This window comes from Aethalodelphis obliquidens, unplaced genomic scaffold (genome assembly GCF_003676395.1).
Source record: "Aethalodelphis obliquidens isolate GAN/ISIS:26980383/991018 unplaced genomic scaffold, ASM367639v1 scaffold16, whole genome shotgun sequence".
Lineage (NCBI taxonomy): Eukaryota > Metazoa > Chordata > Mammalia > Artiodactyla > Delphinidae > Aethalodelphis > Aethalodelphis obliquidens.
In genome coordinates, this window is record NW_020837960.1 from 31,667,104 (window position 1) to 31,692,653 (window position 25,550).

Genomic DNA, 25,550 nt, shown 5'->3' on the forward strand with positions numbered 1-25,550 from the left:
ACTAAAGCTTCTCAAATAACTCAGTACATTTTTCAGTAGCTTGACCAGCCTGAGAGATGTAACCAGAGGATTCCAGATCTCCCTCCTAGAGACTGAAATCCAGAGAGGGATACATGGGGAAAGGGGAGATCTTAGTGAGACCCTCCATGGAGAGCAGGAGGGGAACACATACCTGCATTCACACCATCAACCATTTCCTCACCAGACGTGTCGATAAGAATACCAGGTAACAATTTTATTCACAAATAAAAAAAAGGTCTTACAAAACTAGTTATGTAAGAAAACCAACATTTACAAATGTATCAATTCCAGTATGCAAAACAGTCATGATGGGGTCTAAACTGATGCGAGCTGACTGCCTTAAAGCAATGATGGATAGTTTTTCCTTTTCTTTTTTTTTTTTTTTTTTTTACTAGCACAGACAATAGTGCTTAACCTAGGTAACGGCAACATTAACACTTTATCTAAAGTAGAAAAATCTACATTTGAAAAATACATTCCATACACACAAGATTAGAAAACCCCACGCCTTTATGTGCTTGTTCTCCAACCCTGGTCTCATCCTTGTCAGTGAGCTTCTGCAGTGCCGCAAGTCTCAAGCACCCGCACTCCCAGCCCTGTTACTAGCTGATGGCGGTTCCTGGCAGCAGCACCCTAGCAGCTGAGTTCTGCAGGATATTGACATGCAATGCCAACTGGATTGTCCTCTACAGCATTGACAAAGAGTGCAGACTATAACATCATTGTATGCTTCCATAGCACATGGCAGTAAACTGTCTTCCTCTGGATAAAAATAACCCAGGATCGGGACTTCCCTGGCGGTCCAGTGGTTACGACTTCGCCTTACAATTCAGGAGGTGTGGGTTCGATCCCTGGTCAGGGAGCTAAGATCCCACATGCCTTGGGGTCAAAAAACCCCCAAACATAAAACAGAAGCAATATTGTAACAAGTTCAATAAAGACTTTAAAAATGGTCCACAACAAAATAATCCAGGATTTTTCAAATGCAGAATCCAATGAGATCAATTTTTTAACCCTAAGTGTTTCTCTATTGATCAAAAGTGATGTTTCAGGATTTGTGGCCGAAGTCTCATTCCCATCAATCTCAGCTTTCTCCTGCAAGGGTTTTTGCCTTTGAAGTTGAAGAGGGCTCTGCGTGTGGAAAATATACTCGGGTTACAAAAAGGAGCACAGCCCTGGCCTACTTGGATCACCCCTCTGTCACCACAAAAGTGATCAGATTACAAACTACGAACGGCACACATGTGACTTACAGTGAAACTTGCATTTTCGTGGACCTCTTGTGATCAGGTCCTAAATACCTTACATATATTTCCTAAGGGCAAGTCTCAGAAGAGTTGGTGAGTACCCGAGCTTAGGAACCATTGGTTTAGGCTAAAAAAGGAAGAGAAAAAAGAAAGTCAATCAACTATGACTGGACACCAGGTAGACAGGAAAGGCTGTGCCTTACCATGAGACCCTCTAATTTCCCATTTCAGTCAAAGGCACGGAGGTCACGTGCACGACATACCGTGAGCTCATGTCCGCACAGGGATCCTGAGCTGCAGATGGAGGGACAGTCCCAGCACGAGGAAAAGGCCTCGTGAGAGCTCACTACTGCAAGAGAGCAAAGCACGGGGCAATAAGAGGGAAGATAAAAATGTCCTTGGAAAAGGCAGATTTCTATTGCGGGATCTTAATTCCCTGACCAGGGATTGAACCCAGGCCCTCGGCAGTGAAAGTGCTGAATCCTAACCACTGGACTGCCCAGGAATACCCTCTAATGCTCACTTTAAATGTCAGGTAGAAGACTGATTTGGAAACAAAATATCTCAGCATTCTCTAACACAGGGATGTTCAAAGGTCTGTTTCTTTTTTAAGTGCAAATGGGACAGAGCTAATAGTAATCACTTAAAAGACAACAGCCAGAGCTGATCACGTATGTTCAAGCAGGAAAAAAATAAATTCTGCTCAAATAATTCCTCTCCAGGGCGCAGAGGCGAGCCAACGAACCATCCCCTGGTTCATGACTGAGCGGGGTTATTTCTGTCTCAGCTCTAGAGCTAATTCTAGTCGGTAAATACCAAGGTGGTAGGGGATGGAGCGCCTTCATAGAAGCACCAGACTCTTAAGTCCAGCGCCGTTGGGCTACGGTGGGAATTACTGTGCTGAAGAAGCTTAGGAGATTGGTGGGAGCCCCGTATGGCAGTTATAATCCATTCACCTAAACGCTGCCTACAAGCTGTGCTTTTTCTTCTGGTCCTAATATGCAGAGTCTCCTAAGACTACTCACCTGGTGTCATGCTTCAGTAGCAGGGAAACCTGATATGTTGTCATTTCTAAAGCCTTTAGTATAAAATACGATGCAAATAAAAGATCATTATAAATACCGATTCTCTATAAAAGAGAAATTCTGCATCTTTTAAGCTCAGTCCCAGGGACAGAAGTAACAAATGCTTCCATATCAATGGATTTTCACATAAATCTGCTAATCTAGGATGCGCACGCTAAGGGGTTTTTAACTCAGAGGGATGGGCAGTCCTTTCCCAAACACATGTCCTAACTCAGGCCCCTCTTGTTAACTAATTCTGCCGCCGTTCGCAAGACAGTGGCTGAGGCGAGAAGCCTCAATTCTGCAAGATTTGGTCTCTTCTGATTCCCAGTTAGGACAGTTAACATCATCTAATAAACCCAAGACTCAGGCAGGCCATGTGAAGTCAATTCTAACCTCCTATTCTAATTATTTAGAAGATGAAAAGGTGACCTTCAGGAAATAAAAACACTCCCTTTTGAACCCATGCTACCTAAGAACTAAGGTAACTCATCTGACGCCGACTTAGTAGGATATATGAAATTATTTCTGGAAAGAAAATGTAAATGAAAATTTTTACTCTGGGTCTTCAGTCTTGGCAAACCACCCCCACCGTGAAAAGAAGCATGAATGCATTTCTGTTTCTCATTATACCCCTAAGCTCGGTGGCTGCAAACTTGGCCCGTCAGTCTCTGAAGTCAGCCTGTAGCGTAGAAGCTTCTTGTGTAGGAAAGATGCAAAGTCTCAGAAGTGCTTGGAGTGTATTCCTTGAGGTCTCAGCTTACAGCTGGTCTGGCTCAGAAGCAACTGGTTGAAAGGCTTAAAATGCCATCAGTGTGGTTCAGATTTACTTTCTTCCCCCAGAAGCCATGCGAGGTCCAGACGGTGCTGAGTCCATAAGCAGAGGAGTGGCTGCCCTTTGGGCTCCATACGACACTTCATTGCAGAAAGAAGCAAGTCCTTTCGGCCTCCTGAAACGGTGACAGAAGGACAGCTTTGAACACAGCACCTGACAAATTAAAGCCCTAAACTGTGACTGTAAACATTTATGGTGCTTAGCTTCTACTAATTGCACACATGAATTTTATAATATATGGACAGAAGTTCCTGTCAGGGTGTCCCAATATCAGGTACCCATGTACTCTGAGAATAAAAACAAAGATTTCCTAACAACCCACAGTCACTCCATATGTGCAGACCTCAAAAGATGAAAATGTGCCCCAAACAAACTGTATCGATGAACAATTCTTTTGCTGATTTTCAACCTCAGTCAAACACTTAATGCTTGTTTCTGTGTTGCACTCCTTTAAAGCAACTGTAGGTAAAGATTTTAGGATTCTTTAGTCTATTCTTTAAAAGAACAAAGATGGTTAATAATTAATGCTATTCTTAGTCTTTGAATTTAAAACTTCTGTGAAGTCTTGGAGAAAGTTTAGAAAGAGTCTGGGAATGAGACTTCTCTTATAATGACCTCCCTGGAATACTCACACATACGTCACAGGGCAAACGTCCTCGGGAGAGAGCAGCCTTTAGATCTGTCCCTTATCACAAAAGCACAGTGACCTCACTTTGGGAGGGGGTGAGGCTTGGGTCACCTGCGTGTTATTGTACGTGAGTGAAACCTTCATTCACGCCGTAACCCTTCATTAACTTACCACTAATTTGGCATTAGTGACATATCAGACATATTTACAGAAAAAATTTTTTTCAAAGGTCTAAGGAGATTATCTAGAAATAGAAACTTCTGAGGTTCTCTCAATAATAAGATAGTTTTATCAAATATGTTGATCAACTGATATGATAATAACAACCATATTAATGCTACCAGGGAGGAAAATTATACTTAATTGGCCAATAAGGAAAAAATAGAGATGTTGATAGACTGAGAAACTAGAACCCAGGTCATCTCCTATCTTTTCTAGCATTCCTTCCATTATTTCATGTTGACGTTTAAAATGTTGGTTCAGAAACACCATCAAAGAAAGCTTTTCCTGTTATTAAACAGGCTGGCTTCCTTCCCCCAAATACCTTAGCAAGTGATGTCTCAGTATCTTAGACCTGGTTCCCTTCTGGGGAGGTGTGTTCAGGGAACATCTGATTAAAATGGAATCATACAGACTAAAGACAGCTCTCACTCCTATTTGCTTTATCCCGAACCATATCATTATCAGACTCTGGGTGGCATTAAACTACCCACAGGAAGACTACCGTGTAAAAATAAATTTTCGGAAACAAATGCATCACACATTAGAAATCTGAGCCTCACACCAAAAACAGACAAAAGTCCCTTGGTGCACTTGGCAATGAATCGAATCATCACACTGTACATCTTTAACTTCTGCTATGTTATACGTCAATTACATCTCCATAAAGCTGGGGAAAAAAGAGTGAATAGAGGTTAAAATACAAGTGAATGAAACTTGTATTCACGTGAAATAGAGGTTAAAATACAAGTGAGTGCCTGGGTAGGAATTTAAAGTTTCATTGAAAATAAAATACAAATAAATTGTTTAAAAAGGGGTGGGGCTGTTTTGGCAACAGCTGCCCTCATCCACCCCCCAAACAGAAAACAGTGCCCTCCTGAGTTAGGAGTGAGCCCACATCAGGGGCCAAGCTCACTGCACTTGAACTTGAGGAGCCAGGAGTCCTGCCCTCTGGTCCATTAATAGAAAGCTTCCGAAATCAAATTCTTTTTTTTTTTTTTTTGCGGTACACGGGCTGCTCACTGTTGTGGCCTCTCCCGTTGCGGACCACAGGCTCCGGACCCGCAGGCCCAGCGGCCATGGCTCACGGGCCCAGCCGCTCCACGGCACGTGGGATCCTCCTGGACTGGGGCATGAACCCGTGTCCCCTGCATCGGCAGGCGGACTCTCAACCACTGCGCCACCAGGGAAGCCCTGCTATTTTTAATTATATGGAGAAAATGGAAATGATTTACATTTTAACAATCCCTTTCTTGAATTCAGGATGTCTTATTTAGATTTACCAAAATTATCTAATAGTTATAAGACAACACATCTTGGAAAGCCTATAAAAACCTTTCATTAATAAATTACATGGAGTGGGGCTTCCCTGGTGGCACAGTGGTTGAGAATCCGCCTGCCATTGCAGGAGCCACGGGTTCGAGCCCTGGTCCGGGAAGATCCCACATGTCGCGGAGCAACTAAGCCCGTGCACCACAACTCCTGAGCCTGTGCTCTAGAGCCCACGAGCCACAACTATTGAGCCCGCGTACCTAGAGTCCGTGCTCCACAGCAAGAGAAGGCACCGCAATGAGAAGCCCACGCACTGCAAGGAAGAGTAGCCCCACTCACCGCAACTAGAGAAAGCCCGCGTGCAACAACAAAGACCCAACGGAGCCAAAAATAAATAAATAAAATAAATAAAAAAAATATTTGGTGATGTCCTTAGCCACTGAAAGCTACCTCAAAAATAAATAAATAAATTACATGGAACAAGCTGTATGTAACATTTCCTCATTCATCTTATATGTAATTATAACTTTCCATCAGACTTTGAGTTGAAGGTATCGTTATGTAATCATAATTACCTTGACAACTCTCTATGAAAAGAATTCATGTCATGATGCACCAATCTTACACACTAAACTATGTTTCCACAATTCTGCATCCATGTAGCTGGGACAAAAGGGCTCATCCACCCTACCTCCACCTCCTCCATAACATAGACAGGACAAAGGGCAGGCTGGGCTGCTTCTGACACGACGTGGCTTCGAGATGCTTCATTCCTTAGTTTTAGAATTTACGCCACAAAATTGGGGACAAGCTACAAAATTAAGACGAGCAGTAATTCTATGTACTGACAATACTCGGAAGAACTGTAGCTAGTGTGATGGTAGCACCGTCACTGCAGCCACTCAGACTTTCTTCTGACAGGAGATACACGGGAAGGTGAAACAGATAACTCGTGAAGGTAACACAAGCAAGTTTATCATCAGAACCAAGTGACTTGATGGAAAAGAAACTTCAGCATTTTGTAATGAAAACATGACTCAGATGAAATATTAAGTGTCCTAAGATGCTCATTCTAGAGTGCGTGGCAAGGCTTCCGACTGGGACGTTGGGATTAGATGCCAAAGGGCCCCGTATCCTGTCTTCCGCGTCCTCCTCTCACCCGTTCTCGGGGCTTGTTAGCTGCTCTGGGCTGCTGGGGGTTCTCTGTCCGAAGGTCTGTGGGCCACGTCCATGCTGAGACCTATATGCACCTAGGCCAACTCTTAAGTCTTTTCTTATTATCCTCATGAACAGTGTGAAAATCAGAGGCTGGCCCCAAAGAACAAGGTCAGTGAGTGAGCTTCCCAGCTACAGAGCTGCACAGTCTGTGTTTTTTAAACGGCCTCATTTGTTTGATTTTCCTCCGTTCATGGATCTCTTCTTCATTTCTGTTATTATAAGAAAACCAACATCGTTTTTTCTCCAAAGCCAACAAATGTTTTCAGTACAGAATTCCCTGTACATGCTTTATAGATTTTCTTCATAGTTAAAAAAAAAGTACTGCAGGTTTAGATGCACATAAACCCACATACACGTTCTTAGAAGGAACTATCTCCGTCCACACTGACTTTAGACTCTTTCTGATTTTATTAGACAAAGACAGGACGTCTCAAGGAAACAGAGGTGCTATCCAGGAGCCCGCGCAGCGTGCTTGTGGCCCATCGGCCGCGTCCCTGATCTGGGGCAGGAAGGACCGAGGATGAGAGCAGCCCTGTCTGTGCAGAACAGGGCTTGCGGGGCCTGGGAGCCCCTGTTGCTGTGATTCTGCCCTTTCATACTCAAGGCCAGCATCGTTCTCCCAGAAGGACGCACACCAACAATGTATGTGCTCACATTCAGGGAACGCTTATACACACCAAGCCCAATTCAGCAAAGGCCACCTCCTCACCTGGACGAGAAAGCAGGAACAGGGCCCAGGGGCCCCCGGGGTCAGAGCCCGTCTCCCTTCAGTCACCACCTGCCCCACCCCAAAACCTGATGTCAGACCCTTCCATCTGGAAGGATCTTCTGCTGTATTGGGTGCCAGATCACAACCAACAATCAGTTTCCAACCAAACTGATCAATCAGTCAAAGCAAAGCGATCTAGAAAAAAAACCACAGTGAAAGAGAGAGGAGGGGAAAGGGTAGCCGTAGGGGACCTGAATTCTCATTAACTTGACCGTGAATGGACAGCATATAAGTATTGGGCATAAGAACATCACAGGGGAAGACAAAGGTGAGGAACTGCTTCCAAGATGCTCCCATAACTAATTCATCTCTCAGCCAGGATGGTGCTGGGGTGCGGTGCTGGGTAGCTGGAGTGACAAGAGGAGAAAAGAATGCGGCTGCCCTGGATGGCCTTAGAGATAAGCTGTTAGTTAAAAAAAAAAGACTCCTGAAATTTAATTTAAATATATTCTCCTATAACATACAAGAAGTTATGAAGGATGGAAAGACCTTCTCCCCAGGTTCCCCCACATTTAATGGGGGACAGAGTCCTGTTCCCTCTGGGCTTCCTTAATTCACTGCTGTGCCCACACCGAATCCATCGCTGCCTTACCTGGGGTGACGGCTGAGTGGCCAGGTGATGGACATCTCCTCTCTCCTGAGCCAGCTGATTTCTGGCAGTGAGCGCGTCCTGAGTTAGCGCTGGTTCTGGCACTGAGTTGTTGAGTCTCGATAAATCAGTAGTTTCTGTAAAGCTTTCAGGGTGAGCTTGAATTGGAACTGCTCCGCCCACCAGACCCCGACTACTGTTTGAGTCCAAGGATGCTGAACTTGCACTCTCTGGATTGAGAGAGTGAACGTCTTCTCCAGGGAGCTCAGGATAAGAAGCGCAAGAAGAGATGTCGTCACCACAGCTGGGATTTTGCATCAGCGGCCAGGCGTCCGAAAACTCGCCACAGATGGACCTCGAAAGGGACCCAAAGAAAGTCGGCACTGCTTCCCCCGCTGGACCTGTGTCTCTGGACACATGTTCGAAAGAGCTGTAAGTACTCTACTGGGAGAAAAACCTACTACAAAGCAACATTCCAGCTATGCTTTTCAGTTTTCTAGATGAAATAAACAAGTTATTGAGTCAGAATTCTCACGCTTCCTTTGTTATAAACTTCCTTCAATACAGTAAGTTAAATTACTACGTTTACTTTAAAACCGAATTTTTATACATACTTCTAACCAATATAAACTTAATCCGATGTCTAAAATAGTCAGTTTCCTGGGTCTTAATTGAGTTCCTTTGATTGCTGTTCTAAAATTCTCTGAGTATGTGACATGCTAAAAATTACTTACAGATGATGGAAGTGTCACAAATCATGAATATAAGACAAAAACAAAATTAGTGGAATATAAAGGATAAAGAATGTTACCCTGGCTATCAGTAACCCTGAGACACTTACCTAATTCTTGCCAAAGTTCCCACCCCCTACAATGTCTAGAATGTTATTAATGATACTAAAAAAGTGATGTCCCATAGTTTCCCATGAAAATTGGTACATGAGTAGCCTGTATATTTGCAGGCGGGAACACGAAATTATATAGATTAAAAACACCCATTTACCTGTCCTGAAGAATGGCCTTGGAGTGCACCCTACAAGCAGGAGTCTCCCGGCCGACGCTGCAGGCCCCGTCACAGCACGGGGATGGGATGCGATGCACGGGCCCTAGGAAAGCCGGCAGGGCTGTGAGGAGCAGTGCTGTTTATACCAGTTCAACACTGCTCTCAAAAATTTAGCTATTCCCCTTTGGGTGACTTTCGGGGGGAAAGGGGTTATGAGGTTTTTGAAACAGCTTTTTTCATATCTTAAAAATGATGGACCACTTCTATGAAGGACCCGGAAGAGTCAAATTCCTGGAGGCAGAGAGTAGGATGGTGGGTCCCAGGGGCTGGAGGGCAGGAAGAATGGGGGTGAGTGTTTAAAGGGGACAGGGTTTCAGTTTCGGGTCGTGGAGAAGATCTGGGGATGGTGGTGATGGTTTCACGACAATGTGAACGTGCTTAATGCCCCCCAACTGTACACTGAGAAACGGCTAAAACGGTAAATTTAAGGTGATGTCTATTTTACTACAATGAAAATAAGGATGAAGAGGAATGATGAGAGGGTACGTGAAATGAGACTTTCACCTATGGCTGACGAGGGCGGAAAGAGCACAGGGTTTCTGCAGAGCGGGCTAGCCATGCAGCGCAGAACATAAACGTCTAAACCCTTTAACTCCACACATACAACTTTTTGTTTTTTTACTGCTAGGAATGTATCTTAAAGAATAACTATCTACGTGCACACAGCTTTGCAAACTGTTATGTTCACTGAAGCGGTATGTATTTTTGGTTACAAAGATAATACACATTCACTGAAGAAAAAACTTTAAAAATAGATTAGATCAGAAATTAAAAAATGAATCTTCCTTAATTCCATAAGCTGCAAGACACTGTCCACATTTCTGAACAGCCTTCTAGACTTCTCTCTCTACATATACAGACATATGTAACTCTGATTTTATAAAACTATAGATATAGTAAAACATACAGACAAAATTAGGAAATGAGCGTTAATCACGCTGTTGTGTGAGAGAACATTCTTGTTCTTAGGAACCAAGCGCTGAAGTAAAGGGACACCTTATCTGCAACAGATGTTTCTCTTTTTCTGGCTGCACCGCACAGCTTGTGGGATCTCAGTTTGCCAACCAGGCACTGAATCCAGGCCACAGCAGTGAAAGCCCAGAATCCTAACCACTAGGCCACCAGTGAACTCCCTGCAACTGATTTTTAAATGGAAATTTAAAAACTGTGTACGTGTCTATGTAAAGCACACAGTTGGCCCTCGAACAACATGGATTTGCACTGTGTGGCTGCACGTATTGGAGGATTTTCCTCAACAGTAAATACTACAGTGCCACACGATCAGCGGGTATTTGGTTCCGAGGATGTAGGACGGATACGGAGAAACCGTGAACACAGAGAAGCCGCAGATACAGAGGGCCAACTCTAAGTTACAAGTTGATTTTTGACTGGGCGGAGAGTGGGTGCCCCTAACCCCCAAGTTGTTCAGGGGTCGACTGTGTACACCCACCATACTTAGAAAGAGATAAAAATGATACAGCAAATGTGGACATGAGATAAAATGTTAATACTGGGGGAATCTAGGGACAGGGTATGTGGGAATTCTTTGTCCTATTCTTTCAACATTTTTGTAAGTCTGAAATTATGTCAAAATAAAAGTGAAAAGAAAACAGGCACTGTCACTAAGGAAGAAGCAATTTATATGATGAGCGACACTGAACGTGGGCGGGTGACAGCGGGGGCGGATGCTGTCCAGTCTCTGCGTTCTATTTCAAAAACGTGCAACAAAGCCATCCACGTATTTAATCTTTCTTTTCAGATAGAAGTGACGATGAGGCAGAGTTTGCACAAAGCTGTACTTGATCACATTGAAACCCAAGTTTCTCTCTCAAGCAATCCTGTTTGCTAACTCTGATCTAGGGGCAGTGCCTGGCGCAGCATCTAGAAAATGCGGTGCTTGGGCCGCCTTGAGAATCACCAAGGCATCGGTGCTGCCAGGAGCTGAGTCTACGATCTCTGCAGGCAAAGGCAAAACCAGAGCCACGCATGCCATGGCAATCCCATGTTTTGTTCTTAACCCTAAAGCAGAAGACAGTAGTGGCCAGTAGAGAAATACTTACGTTGAAGATGCCTTGGCCCACATATTAAATATTAGACTGAAAAGCTGAACCCTTCAATTTCTTGAAAAGAAAGATCGGACAGTTCTGAGACAATAAGCGATTGAATTGGGACATGTTTAACTTCAAGGAAGGTTACAGGAGACAAAATGCTGCTGCGCTATTGCAACCACAGGTGCCGGGGGACCTGTGAGGGGTGGATGGGGCAGGTGGCGGGCAGGCTTCCGGAAGGGCTGCGGCCGCGTCGATTTTTACTTTGCAGAGGAAGTGAGTTTGTGGGGACAGGGGCAGGAAGTGTGCCAGCTGGTGTGACCTTTGCCCGTTTTTGCCCACGTTAGAAACCAAGTCCACCTGAATCACAGGCAGACACGGCTGTGTCGTGCCTCACAGCTATTGCTTTTTCCCAAAGTGAAGGTTTGTGGCCACCTTGCGTCGAGCAGGTCTGTCGACAGCATTTTTCCTACTGCATCTCCTCACTTTGTGTCTGTGTCCCATTTTGGTAATTCTCACAATATTTCGAATTTTTCATTATTTTTTCATTATTATTATATTTGTTCTGCTGATCTGTGATCAGGGATCTCTGTTGCTACTATACTCGCTGAAGGCTCAGATGACGGTTAGCATTTTTCAGCAATAAAGTATTTTTAAATTAAGGTGTATACATTATTTTTTTAGACATAATGCTGTTGCACACTTAATAGACTTCAGTACAGTGCAAACATAACCGCTATATGCACTGGGAAAGCCCAAAATATCACGTGACTCACTTTATTGCAATATTCACTTTATTGCAGTGGTCTGGAACTGAACCCATAGTATCTCCGGGGTCTGCCTGGACTTCCCTAAACTTTCACTTCTGTCAATAACCCCAGAGGCAATTATGGTTTGTGGAAAACCCTGCAATAGGTCTCCCTCCTCCCTCTTCTTTAAGATATCCCAAAATACACTAAGACACTTACGTGCAGGTTCAGGTGGAATCCACCAGACAAGGATGGAGATGGATCCCCTGCTCTACAAAAGGCTCATATTATTTTAAATCAATTCACCCCAAAATAAAGGCAAACTTGCTTAAAAAGTTACTGAGAAATTCTAGAATTTTAATGAGATGCTTCTTTTCTGTTAAATACTTAAGAGACACAAAACACCCAAAACATCAGGGGACGGGGGAGAACGACTGAACTAGATTAGCTTTAACTAGAAAACTGAGTGGGAGCAGTTCTTTGCAGCTTCAGGGCCTGCATTCCTAGTGGCCCCCAGGCGCTGAACTTACCGCAGGTCTGGGCCGAGTCCCGGTGGCACTGACAACAGGCGTGGGGCGCAGGGCCGCTGAGCCGAGGTCTGTCGAAACAGGACAGTTCAGAACCGTTGTACTGCAGGTCCTGTGCCCTCAGGGACCCTGCGGAGGCCGAGAACTCGGTCAGCAAGACAGCTTCCCCAGGAGGAGCCCACAAACATCCCAGTGCAACCAGAACTACCCCGGCTTTTGCAGTTATAAAGGAAAGGAGAGCTGTTGTTCACATCTAAAAATACTTCTTACACGGAAGCAAAGATATGAAACAATCGGTCAAGACAGCTCGAGCCGTAAGGTACTTGTGTTGCCAGAGCTCAGACGAGCTGTGTTTCTGCCGAGGCGGGGGGGGTACCCCTGCCGCCTCAGGTCCCCGGGAAGTGGCCACCCCTGCCCGGTGGCCGCGCCCTCAGCGCCTTTTGGCAGGAGGCCTCTTGGGGAGCAGGCCCCTGGGATGCCTGTTTCCACGTGCTCTCTCTGTCCCTTTGGCTGCAACCTGACTCTCCTCTTAGGTTCTCGTCGAACACCCGGATGGCAGTGATGACCAACACCCTCACCAAGATGCTAAGACACAGAAAGGGCTCAGAACTCACAGCTGGGTTTCTTCTCCATAAACTGCCGCTTACAGTATATGACGCAGAGGATGAGCAGGGCCAGCAGGACGGTGGCCAGGGCGCTGCAGATCACGGCAGCCAGGGCCGTGTCCCGTGGGCTGGAGGCCGGGGACGGGATCCTCACCAGGTTGACCTTGCTGGTACCTGAAAACCACGGGGATGGAATCAGCACTTCTCGACCACCCAAGGGACTCCGGTGCTCACACTGAACTCGGGGTCCCCTGCAGCAGTGGCCTTCATGCAACATCAATGAGACCAAGGGGAGGTGTTCTAGAGGGCTCAGACTCTCCCTCCGCCTGGGAGATTGCTTGAATACCGCGCCTCTCCCTGCGACGCTCCTCTGTTCCCATGACACCAACCACGCGCAGCCCCGACACGTGTGCTGTCGGGCCCGTTGGACCAGAACCATCTGCGAGTTGGGAATCTGTCATCTTGCTCTTCCTCCCCAGCACTTGGCAGTGTGGGCCGCAGAGCAAGCACTTGATATGCGCCCTTTAATTGGAATTAGACCTTCTACAGTTTTAAGCAGGCTGAACTAAAGTATGCTTAGGGGGTCCACTTTAGGGGAAAACCAGGACTTGGATCATTCATAACCTCACAGCAGGCCCCCAATTTCTGAGACAGTGAACCTTTTTTAACGCCTTAGCTGTTAAATTACTGAACAACACCTAAGTTTTGGAGAAAAAAACCGAACACTGTTGTGATCTCAGATTGACAGCACTTCTCAGTTTGGACGAAGCCCATCTTGAGGGCCGTTTACCCCTGTGGCTCACGGTGATGGTAATGGACTTGGCAGCCCTAGAGATGACAGGCTGGTGTCTGCATCTGTGCTGCACACGGCACAAAAGGCCACCCAGTACTTTCTCCCCACCCCTGAGTGCACAGGCCCCACCCCTGATGGCACAGGCCCCACCCCCGACTGCACAGGCCCCACCCCCGACTGCACAGGCCCCACCCCCATCCCAACCCCTGAAGCCTGGTTTCCACTGTACGACCCCTGCGGCTAGAGCCAGAGAGAAACTTCAGGGTTGATATTATTGAATCATAAAAATACGACCGCAGGAGCGATCGTTTTGGAATGTTGAATCTTGGTGTATCTACACTCAGTGATTCTGGGCCACCCTCATACACTGGGAAAGGCACATAAACCATATACCTTGGACCTGGATGAATAAGAATCTTAATCCAATCATACATTTTGAAGGATATCTGTTTGTAAACATGTTTTAATATTCATAAACAAATAGCGCTTCGAGCTATGTAGACATAGTGTCATAATCAAATCGCACACGTTAAATGTTCATCACACAGCAAGTTAAACAGATTACACCTCTGACCTGCTAGAGATGAAATCTAAACCTGAAACAGCCTCTGTCGGTGGACAAATTCACAAGAGGACGTATGAACACAGGCACAGCTGTGCAAACACTGGTAAGTAAATACACGAATAGGAATTTATATCAAATGCAAGTGAAATCGTGGTCTACGCTTGGGAAACATTAAGTATTACCTATTGCGACCAAATGGTGAAGTTGATTTATGTTTGTGAGAAAGTGGTTTAGTTCAGAGTGAGATCAGGCCCCTTAGCTGAAACTTTCCACCAAATAACCAAGCTCTAGTCAATACCAGGCTTTAGCAGAACCGTTATCAAAATGAGACTGAATACGTTATTTGAGTCGAAGATAAAGTTCCTAACTACGATGTAAGGACTAAGTGAAACTCATTGATCAATGGAGTATTAGATATGCAGAAAAACCCTACGAGGAACCAGGAATTCAGGTTAAAGTAGAACAAGATTAGAGTCTTCTGGGTTCTTATTGTTTAAAACCTTTCTAAAATGGATGAGTCAACTTCCTTGCCTTCACGGAAAAGGAACGGTTTCTAATATAAATCAGCTGAAATGCCCTCAGATGGGTATATTTTTAATTTGGTGGTTGGTGACTCAGGGCTCATTTTCCCCAAGCCAATCAGAAAAGTCTTGGTAACACGTATCTTTCCAAGGAAGCGCACTAATACTGTGATATCAGTGCTACTGAGTTGTCATAATAACATCCATTTTAAACATAATTACACCAAATAAGCTACTTCTCTATGCATTTCCCAGGCAGGAGCATCTGAAGACGAACAAGAAAATACAGACATTTCACCTCTCAGTTTTTGACACCTATATACGAAAAGGCATCTTGTTAATGCAAACACCCCTCCCAAGAGTCCCCATGGGAAGCACGCTCTGAAAGCCACAGTCTTTATTCTTGTTTATATGGACAAGTTTATGACAACCCTGACAGCAAACACCATCTTTTTTTTTTTTTTTTTTTTATGGGAAATGGGTTCATCATTCTCAAGTTTGTCACATCAGCAATGCAGACGTAACTACAGAAGCTATGAGAGACTGGGCCGAATATCACTAGATTTTAAAACCCCCCTCAGAAACTCATTCACATCGGCTCCCGATAAAAGCCTATCTTATCATTCTTTTGACTTGAGCAGTAAAAGCAGAGGGAGGGAGTGGTACCAGCTGTATGAAGTGGCTTCTACCCTACTAAGTCCTGGCTCAGAAAAGGACTTATTGACTACAAACCAAAAAAGATTGCTGCTCTGACCTGTCGTTGCTGCCATGATACTGAGATTCAAGATTCTTTCCACCCACGGCTCTAACTCAATTCCCTGGCCAAGCACCTCGATGCCTACAAGGCACCTCACCCACACCTTGCTAGGATCCTGAGGGTACTTCCGAGGAACCAGGAATAGGACTACCCGTATTCTCTGGAAAGTTCTAACTTTTCTGGAACACAAAGGCACGTCTTACCCTCACCAATTAAGTTATCAGATTCCTCCCTGATCTCAGCACTACCCTTTGGCGAGTTACTTCAGAGTGAGAGCTGTTTCTTCGCTTAAATTTCACGTTACAGGACACACTGTACGTGGGTTCAGTTTCACACTGAACATTTCAGTGGGCTCAGCTCAACTGGACGATGATGTATGAGTGTCTGCAGTGACTAAGACGTCTCAGTCCTACAAGGCTAAGTGCGGATCTGAACAGATGAGAACACGGGCGTCATTTGCAAGGCCTGGCAAGTGTTTCTATAAGGCCTGCTCCCCCCTTTGGAGTGGGACAAGGTGAGCGAATCCGAGTAGCTGAGACGCCTCCTTGCACCTCAGCCTCTAGAGAGCTTCGGAACGTGGCTGGGGAGATGTGTGTGTCGGGGGGGTTTGTTGCCGGGCTCCGACTGCTTTCGGGAATGTCCGAGGAAGAGTTCAGGCCGGAGTGGACCTTTCCTCCACCTGACGCTGACATGCACCTCCGGTGACCCCACCCTCCTGACGACGGGGTGAAGTCTGTTGACCACCCTCTATTTATAGAGGAGAAAACCCAGACTTTGAGGGACTTGCTCAAGGTCACACAGCAACATGCAGGCAGCTTGAGAACCGGAACCTGGCCTTCGGATCCTTTCTGGTGGACCACCCTGTCCAGGGATGCAGGTAAAACATCTGTCAGGTAACGACGAGCAGAATGTGGCTCATCTCTGTGGGGAGAAGCTGGCCGGGCCCCAGAGAGACCATGGGCCTCCTGATCACAGACCTGTCCACGTGTCCAGGTGTGCAGGTGTCCAGGTGTGCATGGAAGCTGGTTCCACTTGAGGGCCTCTGGCCCAGCATGGATCTCAGTGTCGCACGATGAGCTGGGCAGAGGGGAAACTCTACGGAAGGGCTTGAGTCTGGAAAGGATTCGAGGGCGAGATGGCAGGAGGGGCAGCGCCCAGACGCCCTCCACTAGTAACTGCAGCTCTGCTTCCTCTCAGCCCCCTGCTTGTTCAACCTCACGCCTGAGTAGGCTGTGTTTAAAAACCTGCTGAACGAAAGCTCCCTCTTCCCAGAGCCCACTCTCCACAGAGGGTGCTAAACAGGGAGGACGGAGCTGGTTGGCGCCATCTGGCCCCTCCCTGAACCTCAGCCTCCCCAGGGACGATTACGCAGGGGCTCATACGTGGCACTGAGATCCACTGCGAGGGGCCGTGAGAACTCCTCTCAGGGCAGAACGAGCTTCCACGCACGCCTGCACACCCGAGCAGGTCTGCGGTCAGGAGCCCGTGACCTCCCTGTGGCCTGGCCGGCTTCTCCCCACGGAGATGAGCGTGGTCTTTACAGCAAAGAACAGGATTACGTCAGACGCTGCATGTCACTTCTCTGAACTTTACATTCCCAGTCCAAGCTGCTTTCCCAACTCCAGAGTCACAAACCCAACGGCTAGCTGGACGTCTCCACGTGGATGGGGAAGCACCTAAGCCCGGCATATCCAAAAGCAAGCTCTCCACCACCCCGACCCACCCTCTTCCTAGCACCCGCCCTGCGCCCCATGAATCCCTCCTCCCTGCCATGGCCTCGGCCTGCAGCACCCTCCCCGGGCTGCGAGCATCACCCCTCCACTGCTGTAGCTCTTTCCTCAAGTGTCGCCTACTCAGTGAGGCTTCCCTGCCGAACTCCTTAAAACTGTCACCTCTCTCCAATGCCCCCCGGCTTTCTTTTCCTCCCCAGCACTTGCCACCATCTGGTTTCATATATTTAACTTGGGTGCTTCCTTGTCATTCTCCCCTGTGGTGGGAGCAGTACAGCCCACTCTGCTTCCCCAAACCCCCCCCCGCCTTGTGCTGAAGCTGGTCCAGGAAGAGGCTACACTTCCCAGCCTCCTTTGTAGCCAAGTGTGATACGTCCAAATCAGAGTCAAGGGGGCCCGGGAGGATAAGCAGAAGGGATGGGGTGGCATCTGTGTCACCTCCACTTTAGGGACAAATTACCCCAGCGTCCCCTTCGCTGGGGCTGGAGCTGCATGTAGCAGCAGCCCAGTCTGGGTCCTGTGGGTGAGGAGGACAGATGAGGAAGCTACCCAAAGGCTGGCAAAGCGGCAGGGGCCAGGCGCTGGGCCTCTGAAGGACACCTGCGGCACAGCTGCTCCACCAGCTGCACCACCTGCACGGTTACAGAACAGAGAGGACCTGCTGTCTTCCAGAGGCTGCACTACTGGGGGGCTTCCCTGTCACAGCTGCTTAGCCTTGAGCACAACCAATTAAATCCCTCCCCGAAATACAGGCTCCACAAGGGCAGAGATGTCACAGGTTTTGTTCACCACTGTATTGATGATACTTACAAGAGTTCTGGGCACACAGCTGGTGCCCAATAAATATAAACGATGACACGAATGCATGTCTGTGAAAGAGACTGGAAAACCCTAAGCGTTCCCCAAAGTTTGTTAAGCGGCAAACTGTCCAGTCACTGAGCTGAGATTGTACCCACAATGCGTGTGTCCTTTATCCCTCCACCTCTGGCTGGTGACAGTACAGGTGCAAACAGCTGGGGGAAAATAACAGTTGCGTCTGCAGGCACTTTACGTTATGTTATGTTAACCTGACTCTGGGAGAAAAAGCAAGGGTTGCTCAGACTTATCAATACACAAGCCTTGAAGGTCATTGGCGATAACCTCAGAATGAGAATGAAACAAAAATTTCTCTCTCTCTATTCAATCTGAATTAGCGCCCCGTGGACTCGTCAAAAAGGGATCTTATTTAAGTGATTATCCGCCAGTGTAATCTCAGTTAAAAATCCACACTTAGCAACAACTGATTCACAGTGAATTACCAAAGAAGCCAGAAAAGGAGAGGACCTTCAGGGGCTCAGTCACATCTCCCAACAAAAGCTGCTTTGGTGTCAATTTCAGAAACTGACTGTTAGGCAAATTGGATCCAGGGAACGATTAAATCGCATTCCTATCATTTTACCAAATTAGGCATCTTTATCTTACATTTTTACCCACACCTTCCCCCTAAAACCACTCAGAGGGATGGAGAAAATTACATGAACATTTAGAGATCTGCTAACAACAGAAGGCCATGAATTTTTTTGTAGAAAGTCATCCAAATTATCATCAACATTATCACAGACACCACACACCAAACACCTACAGAGGGCCGGCCTCTTACTACCCACTTGTGGAATGTCATAATAATCCTTCACAGCGCGGGTTTTACAGATGAAGACGTCTGTTCAAATCTATAAACAGTTTTTCATTTAAACCACCATTGGGTATTCATATTCTGGAAAGCAAACCAAACTACAGGGTTCCTTGGTCCGTACTGCGTTTGGCTGGCTTCTTTGATTTCAACATGAGTATATTTTTACAAATTGATTTCTTTCCTCATTTTCTTCAACCAAATTTACTGTAATATAAAGTATTCAACAATTTGAATACAAGATAAATTATTTTTAAAAAATGAAGACATCTGTACAAATCTTTAAACAGTTTTTCATTTAAACAACCATCGGGTGCTTGAATCCAGATTTAGGCCCGATTTGTCCGTCTGCTCTTTTTAAAAAAATTAAGCTATGCTCCTTCCAATATTCCAACAATATCGCTTAGAGCAAAAAATATACTGTGGTGTGAAGGACTGCTAGTTCAAATTTTGTACAGACCAGTAAATTCTACTTAATTAGCTAACATATACAATATAACTTGACCTAACTTAAAACAAACAGAGCTTCACAAATTCAACCTCTCTTGCCCCAAGATTAAACGGGCTCTTGCATGTTATTGCAGTGAAAAAGAACATATGGTTCTTTAAATTTATTTTTTAAATGTTCTCTGTAAGGTCTATATGGTAGAACTAGGTGAGTGTCAGATAAATAGAGTGGGGAAGAACCAGTTGTAAATGAACTAATTATGCTTTCTGTCTGGGCTTCCATGTTTAAGATCTCACTAATGCCTTGTGTTTTCATCAGAGAGTTCACATAAGAAAATAATACAGCAGGTGTCACACTATGTGACAGATCACTTTGGAAACTCCAACAGAATTGGACATGTGAGCCTTTTCACTTGTCGATGACCATGCTTTGGCACATGCAACTCAATTAACAATTCGTTCAGGAAGATAAACTTACAATTTAGACGTTTGCTAATAATTTTCAGTAATATATTTTATCTTTGACTTTTATACTTCTTTCAAGTAGAGTACAAATCAATCCATTGCTTTCTGTGCTCTTTCATCACCACAACCACTACCAACCAAAAAACCCCATGTTGAGTAACTGTTTAACAAATTTAAAACCTGAGGAATCTATTTCTAGCTATGTTCTTTCATTAAAAAAATATATTAATAAACAGCATTTTGCAATCTTAACTGAGGCAAGGATACAGTCCTGGAGTGTAAGGTTTATCTTGTTAATCTAAACTGGTTAAACAAAAATATCTATGGTAACACTCCATGTATGAATTCCAGATGTACTAAAGAAGTCTGCCAATAAACAAAATAGTTGGATTTTTTTCCCTCTTCTAATTTATTTGTTTATTGAGGTATAGTTGATGTACAGAATTATATAAATTTCAGGTGTAACAATGTAGTGATTCACAATTTTTTAAGGTTGTATTCCATTTATAGTTATAATAAAATATAGGCTATATTCCCTGTGTGGCACATTATATCCATGTGTCTTATTTATTTTATACATAGATCCTCTTCTAATTTAGATGAAGGTATTGATATGCAATCATGATTTACATTTTTTTTTCACCTCCTCCCTTTTCTCTTGCCCTGCCTGCCCCTAGTTACAAGGGACACACACATTAAAAGAAAGCTTCTATTCTTTTTTTCTTTTTGGCATTTGAAGTATCCCTGGTTTTATTTAAAATAATGATGATGATAATGATGATAAAGGAGGGGCAAGAAGCCACGATTACATTTTATTTGACATGCTAGAATAGCACTGTTCCTTTTTCTTTCCAAGTGGAATTTGTTGACTATGGATAACAAAGGAACATGTAAAGAAATAATATCAGTAATTTATTTCTGAGAAATGAAGATAGAGCGTATCAAAAGTGTCCCTGAGTATTTTCTTCTGATTTTTTTATAGACCTAATAAAACTATTTCTTACTTTTCTAAATGCAACGTATAAAGAATATAAGTAAATATAAAGTATGGTTCTTAGCCTCAGGCAAGTTATAATCCAGCTGGGAGGAACACACTGTGTAATTCTTATTCATGGAGATATCCTTACCTGAATGTGCCCGGGTTGTTTTTCTTGGCCAGCCATGGGGATAAAAGTTTGTTAATGAGGACGTTGGAGTACATTGTAGAGGAGGCTTGAATCCTCAGTGATGTCAAATATGAAATGGAGTATCTAAACTGAGGGTGGGCAAACTTTTCCTGGGAAGGTTTGCAACCACTCAACTCTGCTATTGCAGTGAAAAGGAGCCACAGACAATATGTACATGAATGGCTAGGACTGCATTCCCATAGAAAGAGCAGTAGTTTACTGATCCCTGCTCTACATCCTCTGCACTGCCTACCACCAGATTTCATTTATCTGTTGAGATAAACCCTTTGGAGTTCAAGCCACCGGCATATTCCTCTGAAATAAACAATAAATAAAACAGTTGGATTTTTAAAATCCATTTTATATCAAGCACTCTGACACTGGATGTAACGTAATGTAAAAGAGTGAGTCTTCATCTTTTTACTTATCTTTCATTTTAAACTTTGGTCTTTGAACTATGTGGTTTGTTTTTCAATAACTGATAAAAAAACATTATTTGAAAATGAGATTTTTTTCTGTTTGCACAAAAAAAATATATTTTTTAAACTGAATTGATTTTTTTTATTGTGGTTAAATATACGTAACATAAAATTTACATTTAGTGACACTGAGCACATTCACAACATTGTGACCATCACCACTGAAGTGATGGTTGTCCTCCCCCTTTTCGCCCGTGTCCTGGTAAACACTAACCTGCTTGCTGTCTCTATGAACTTGCCTACTCTGGGTATTTCATATAAATGGAATCATAAAATATCACGTGACCTTCTGTGTCTGGCTTCTTTCACTTAGTGGAATGTCTTCGAGTTTCACCTATGTTACAGCGTGCATCAGAACTTCATCCCTTTTTATGACTGAATTACATTCCACTGTATGGATGGACCACATTTCGTTTACTCATTCGTCAGATGGTGGATATCTGAGTTGTCTCCACCCTTTGGCTACTATGAATAATGTTGCCATGAACATTTACGTTCAATCTTTTCCCATATATGTTTAAACTTTTCACGAAGATACACAGCAATGGCTCCACATGCTATCAAAAGGTACGTTATTGTTATTTCACTAAGGAATTAAGTTAATCAGTCACTCACCTATTTAATGTTACTACACTAAAGCATTAAGTTAATTAGTAAGTCAGGAAATAAAAACAATTCCTGGGCAAACCAAGAGAAGAGTGGAAGGAGACAGTGCCAGAGAACTGGTCAGGATCAGTGCATGTAGGGATCTGTAAACCATAGTTAGGAGTTTGAATTCTAGTCTAAGAATAATAGGAAGTACTCAACAATCGCAGAACACATTTATAGCAGCAAATGTCTACATTTAAAAAGATCTAAAATCAATAACCTAATGTTTAACTTTGTGACATTAGAAAAATAAGACCAAACTAAACCAAAAGCTAGCAGATGGAATTAAATAATAAAGATTAGAGCAGAGACAAATAAACAGAGAAAAACAATAGAGGCAATAAAACCAAAAGCTGGTTCTTTGAAAAGATCAACAAAATTGATGAAACTTAGATTGACAGGAAAAAACGGGAGAAGACTCAAATAACTAAAATCAGAAATGAAAGAGCAGACATTGCTATGGACTTTACAGAAATAAAAAGGGTTATAAGAGAATATTATGAACAACAAATTGGATAAACTAGGTAAAATAGAAAAATGCTTAGAAATACACAAGCCAACAAAACGGACACAGAAGAGACAGAAAACCAAAACAGAGAGACTATTACCTCATATTCCATCTCATGACAAAGAGATGGAATCAGTAATCAAAAACCTCCTGACAAAGAAGAGCCCAGAACCAGATGCCTTCACTGGTGAATTCCACCAAATATTTGAAGAAAAATCAACACCGTTCCTTCTCAAACTCTTCCAAAAAATGAAGAGGAAAGAAGAGTTCCTAACTCATTCTGTGAGGCCAACACTACCCTGATACCAAAGCCAGATAAAGGCACTATAAGGAAAGAGAACTACAGATCAAGATCCCTTACAGATATAGATGAAAAACCCCCAACAAAAATAGTAGCAAATCAAAGTCAGTGCATATTAAAGGATTATACACCATGACCAAGTGGGGTCTATCCCATGAAGGCTATGATGATTAATCATAAAAAAAAATCAATCAACGTAATACACAATAAAAAAATGAAAGGGAAAAAAAACACATGATCATCTAATTTATGCTAAAAAGGTACTTGACAAAACCCTAACCCTTTCACGATAAAAACACTCAATATATCAGCAAGAGTCCTTGCCTGCGTCTGCCCCGAGCCGGCGGTTCTCCGTACACCCAGCACCCAGCACCCAGAGAGACATGCCGTGTGCCCACAGAGCAGATGCGGGCAAAGCGGTGGTGGCCAGGCTCAGACTGGGCTGCTCCGATCCAAGCAGGTTTGTTCAAATCCAACAACTCTTGTAATACTTTCAGGTCCTCCTCTCAGAACACCACAGCTGCCCCAAATCCAGGGAGTGCCACCACGAGGCAAGTGGCAGTGCTCTGCAGTCCATAGCCGGTCTCTTGGGGATCTCCTCCCCCCTTCCATATCTCTGCTGTTAAGAGACTCAGGCCTGGAAACATCTCCACTCCCCCATCTTCTAAACCCAAGCCAAATGGCATCCAGACGTCCAGTATGGCAAGGATGAAGCAGGTCTTCATCGAATCTGCTAGTTCCACACCTTATTTTATTGACACGGAAATGTTGAGGATCCCAAATTTGATTGCTTTGAAGAGCATGATGAATGCCAATATTAAATTTGCTGGAGTTTTATGTACAAGATGAAGACAGACAACATTTAAAATTACTTAAGATATGATTCCTTTAAATGTGGCTTAAGAAATATGGACACTTAAAACTCTACCTTGAAATAAGAATAGATTCTGTCTTACCTAGAGATAAAGGATGGAATGTGGAACAGAGATTCAGTTTTCATTCGGTTCATTAAATCTGTAAGGCCATAAGACAAGTAATATAAAAAGCTTCCAGGATTCTACTTATATGCACATTGGAAGGAACTTCCAGGTGTTACTGCAAATCTTCAAGGTACTGTTTCAGCAGTGCTAATTTAATGCTGATACACTCTGGACAAAGTTTTACACTGTTAAGCTCTCACTGCTCTCTTGGGGACTGAACTCTTTCCTCTGAGGCTTTGGATTTGACATTGCATTTGATGATTTATGTGCTAGGGCAATGACGGTTTGGAATCTACCCCAAATACAAGCATAATGAGTAAATTTTGCTCATATACTTCTCACCTATTTCTGGTCCACAAGAGCACTAGATTCATTTGAGTAAACTGATTCCAAAGAGGTTGCACTGACCTAACCCTAACTCTAACTCACACGTGTATGGTCAACTGATTTTTAACAAGGGTGCCAAGACCATGCTCTTCAATAAATGGTGCTGGGAAAACTGGATATCCATGTGCAAAAGAATGAAGGTGGATACTATCTCATACCATATTAAAAAAATTAACTCAAAAAATGGATCAAAGATCTAAGTTTAAGAACTAAAGCTATAAAATTCTTAGAATAAAACATAGGGTAAAATCTTCATGACCTTGGATTTGGTATTTGGTTCCTTAAATACCAAAGCATAGCATAATAAAAAAATAATAATAATGGGAAGGGATTGGAGGGTTTTAAACATGGAGGGTGACATGCTCTCACACTTTAGAAAGATAACCACCTGCTGGATGCTGAGGTGAAGAGAGAAGGACAACAGGTGAGGGGGTGTGGAGTGGTCTAGATGATGATGATGATGGCTTGGGTTAAGACTGTAACCACGGAGATGTTACCAAATGGTTACGTTTTAGAAATATTTGTTGTAAGAGCAACTGGATGTACTAGTTGTGAGTCACGTGCAAGGAAAGATGGAACCAACAATGATATGAGGTTTTGGAGTGAACCCAGAAGAACTATGGTGCCATTTACTAATGAGGACGGCAGAAGCTTGAAGGACACTGCATTTGCTGGGGGTCGGGAAGGAAGGGAATTCTGTTTTGGAAATGTGAAGTTTCAGATACCTGTTACCTGTCTACTCGGAGCTGCTGAGCTGGCAGCTGGATATCCCGACAAAGCATAAAAGAGATTGTAGTTGGAGACACAGATTTGAAACTCTGTGTATAGATAACGTCAAAAGCCAGAGGACTGTAAAATCACCTACATGCGTAGTGTAGATAAAGAAGAGAACCTAGGACAGAACTCAGGTACACTGTGAAATTAGGAAATCTGATAGAAGAGGAGGAGCTAGCCTCTGAGATAAGAAGAAGAGAAGCCTGAAAAAGAATTCATTTCAAGAAAGAAGTGGTAAACAAAGGTTAATGGGATGAATTCTTCCAATTCTCAAATAACTAAGCAACATCAGGATTTATTTGGGGGATTGGTTACAGAAAGCAAATTTCAACAATTCCAGAGGAAAGTTAAAACAGATCTGTGATTTTTTGCCCCCTGACTCCAGACTATACTACAAAAGCTACAGTCATCAAAACAGTATGGTATTGGCACAAAAACAGGTACATGGATCAGTGGAACAGCACGGCCCAGAAATAACCCCATGCACCTATGGTCAATTAATCTACA

The 25,550-nt window shown here is 43.9% G+C and overlaps 1 protein-coding gene across 6 annotated transcripts in view; it reads right to left on the reverse strand.

Annotated features, from left to right (window-relative positions):
* Positions 1-210: 210 nt before the first annotated feature.
* The window catches only part of TNFRSF19 (TNF receptor superfamily member 19), a 159,207-nt gene continuing 133,867 nt past the window's right edge, over positions 211-25,550 (reverse strand). For 5 of the 6 annotated variants that reach the window (XM_027116691.1, XM_027116690.1, XM_027116689.1 and 2 more), the window contains 5 exons: positions 12,863-13,027; positions 12,252-12,377; positions 8,865-8,985; positions 7,866-8,271; positions 211-3,282 (listed from right to left, as the gene is read on the reverse strand). In XM_027116691.1, the coding sequence (XP_026972492.1) occupies positions 3,250-3,282; positions 7,866-8,271; positions 8,865-8,985; positions 12,252-12,377; positions 12,863-13,027 (851 nt within the window). In that variant the 3' untranslated portion in view covers positions 211-3,249. The remainder of the gene's footprint in view (positions 3,283-7,865; positions 8,272-8,864; positions 8,986-12,251; positions 12,378-12,862; positions 13,028-25,550) is intronic. The other variant, XM_027116688.1, reaches the window with a different exon arrangement.